General features: G+C 37.2%; 1 protein-coding gene across 1 annotated transcript; it reads left to right on the top strand.

Moving 5' to 3' along the window:
• Window positions 1-307: 307 nt before the first annotated feature.
• LOC308646190 (olfactory receptor 4F21-like) lies at window positions 308-1,255 on the top strand (the record flags this gene model as incomplete). Its single annotated transcript, XM_081288858.1, has 1 exon — window positions 308-1,255. The coding sequence occupies one exon, from the start codon at window positions 308-310 to the stop codon at window positions 1,253-1,255; it is 948 nt and encodes a 315-aa protein (XP_081144984.1).
• Window positions 1,256-2,227: the final 972 nt, after the last annotated feature.

Genomic DNA, 2,227 nt, shown 5'->3' with positions numbered 1-2,227 from the left:
TAGTTCAAAGAAAATATCTAGATTTCATTGAGATGCTTTTTTAAAAAAAGTCTGCTCAGAGCATAAAATACAAAGAATCATTTTCATTAATCTAATATATTAATAATTTTGTCTCATTTGAGTAATTACTCTGCTCATCACTTAATTACTTCTATTTATTCATTTTTGGGGGGGGCAATTATATGTTTTCTTACTCTAGGTTTTGCAACTCACAGAAAAAAATTGAAGCATAAATGTGGAATACCTGTTAGAACCACTGATTCTGGCTCTTTATTTTCTATCCGCAGGTGGTTTAAAACCAGCTCTTATGATCAAAACAATGGATGGACTGAATGGCTCTGTGGTTTCTGAGTTTGTGCTGCTGGGACTCTCAGGTTCTTGGGAAACTAGAGTTATTCTTACATTGACATTCTCCTTGCTCTACTTAGGGATCATCCTGGGAAATCTCTTTATTGTCTTCTTGGTGATTGCTGATTCTCACTTACATTCTCCTATGTACTTCCTGCTGGCCAACCTGTCCTTCAATGATGTGTGGGTTTCCTCCACTACAGTTCCTAAGATGATCCTCGATCTTTTAAGTGAACACAAAGTAATTTCCTTCCAAGGTTGTATGATACAGATCTGTTTCATCCACATGATGGGAGGAGTGGAGATGGTGCTGCTCATAGCCATGGCATTTGACAGGTATGCAGCCATCTGTAAGCCTCTCCATTACTTGAACATTATGAGCCCCAAAAGATGTATTTTACTTGTAGTCACTGGCTGGGTAACAGGAGTGATCCACGCTATGTCTCAGTTTTCATTTGTTATGAACTTGCCTTTTTGTGGTCCTAATACAATTGACAGCTTTTACTGTGACTTTCCCAGGGTCATACAGCTTGCATGCTCAGATGCAGACAAGTTTGAGTTTGTCGTTGCTGCCAACAGTGGATTCATGAGCATGGGCACCTTCTTCCTGCTCCTCCTTTCCTATGTCTTCATTTTGGTCACTGTCTGGAAACGTTCCTCTGGGGACTTGTCCAAAGCTCTTGTCACTTTATCAGCTCACATCACTGTGGTGGTTCTGTTTTTCACTCCATGTATGTTTCTCTATGTGTGGCCTTTCCCCACATCATCAATTGACAAGTATCTGTTCATTGCTGACTTTGCTATCACGCCTGCCTTGAATCCTGTCATCTATACACTAAGAAACAAAGATATAAAGATATCAGTTCAAAGACTGAACAAACAAGGTCATTATAACATATTTTGCTGACCACGTCTATTTTTAAAGCTCTAAAACTGTACATCCATATGCCTATTGGATACTCCCACCTGAACATCTGACATTTAATTTGGACAACAGAACATGGCATCTACCTCACTGAACATATGTCTACTCTTCCACAGAAGTTTTACTCATTGCTTTTACTACCATGGGAAATGTGAATCCACTGTGATATGGTGTTCTTTGGGACAGATGCAATGTGTACAAGCCAGGTTGTATGGTTTATCTTGTGATTATTTGACCACAATAAAGGATATAATGATATTCCTTTTGCTTCCCTGAAGGTTCACAAGTAAAATTGCTATGTTGAATAAGGACTCATCAATCAAATGTTTATGTATTTAGAATTAGTAGCTTTACTTAATTATTTAGGTTAGATTCCCTCAGAAGAATACCAAAGATGAACTGGAACTAGTTTTTGGAAGAATCAGGGGGGAAATGATTCCAAGAAAGGGGGAACAATTATGCTCATAAACATAACTGGAATGCAAGTTCCTTAGCCCTCTAGGAAACTATGCAAACTCTGTGATTTAAAATTGTCTTGGGCTGGGGATGTGGCTCAAGTGGTAATGCACTCGCCTGGCATGCTCGGGGCGCTGGTTTCCATCCTCAGCACCACATAAAAATAAAATAAAAATGTTGTGTCTACCGAAAACTAAAAATAAATAAATATTTAAAAAATTCTCTCGCTCTCTCTCTTTAAAAATAGAATAAAATAAAATAAAATTGTCTCAATTAAAGGGCACAGCATCTGAAATATTGTTTCACTATTAAAGGATGCCTTAATTTTTTTGCATTTCCAATCTGTGTTGCAGATAATATTCCGTGCATTTTAAGAAGCCAGTACAAGCTGTCAGGTAGACTTTCTGGTGCTTACATTAAAGAACTATCAACAATTAAAAAAAAAAAACAACTTCATAATATTGATTTGTTACTTAAAGAATTACCAGTTAAAGTTTT

Source organism: Spermophilus citellus (assembly GCF_964194105.1).
Source record: "Spermophilus citellus genome assembly, chromosome: 4".
NCBI lineage: Eukaryota > Metazoa > Chordata > Mammalia > Rodentia > Sciuridae > Spermophilus > Spermophilus citellus.
This window is presented reverse-complemented; position numbering and strand designations above follow the sequence as displayed.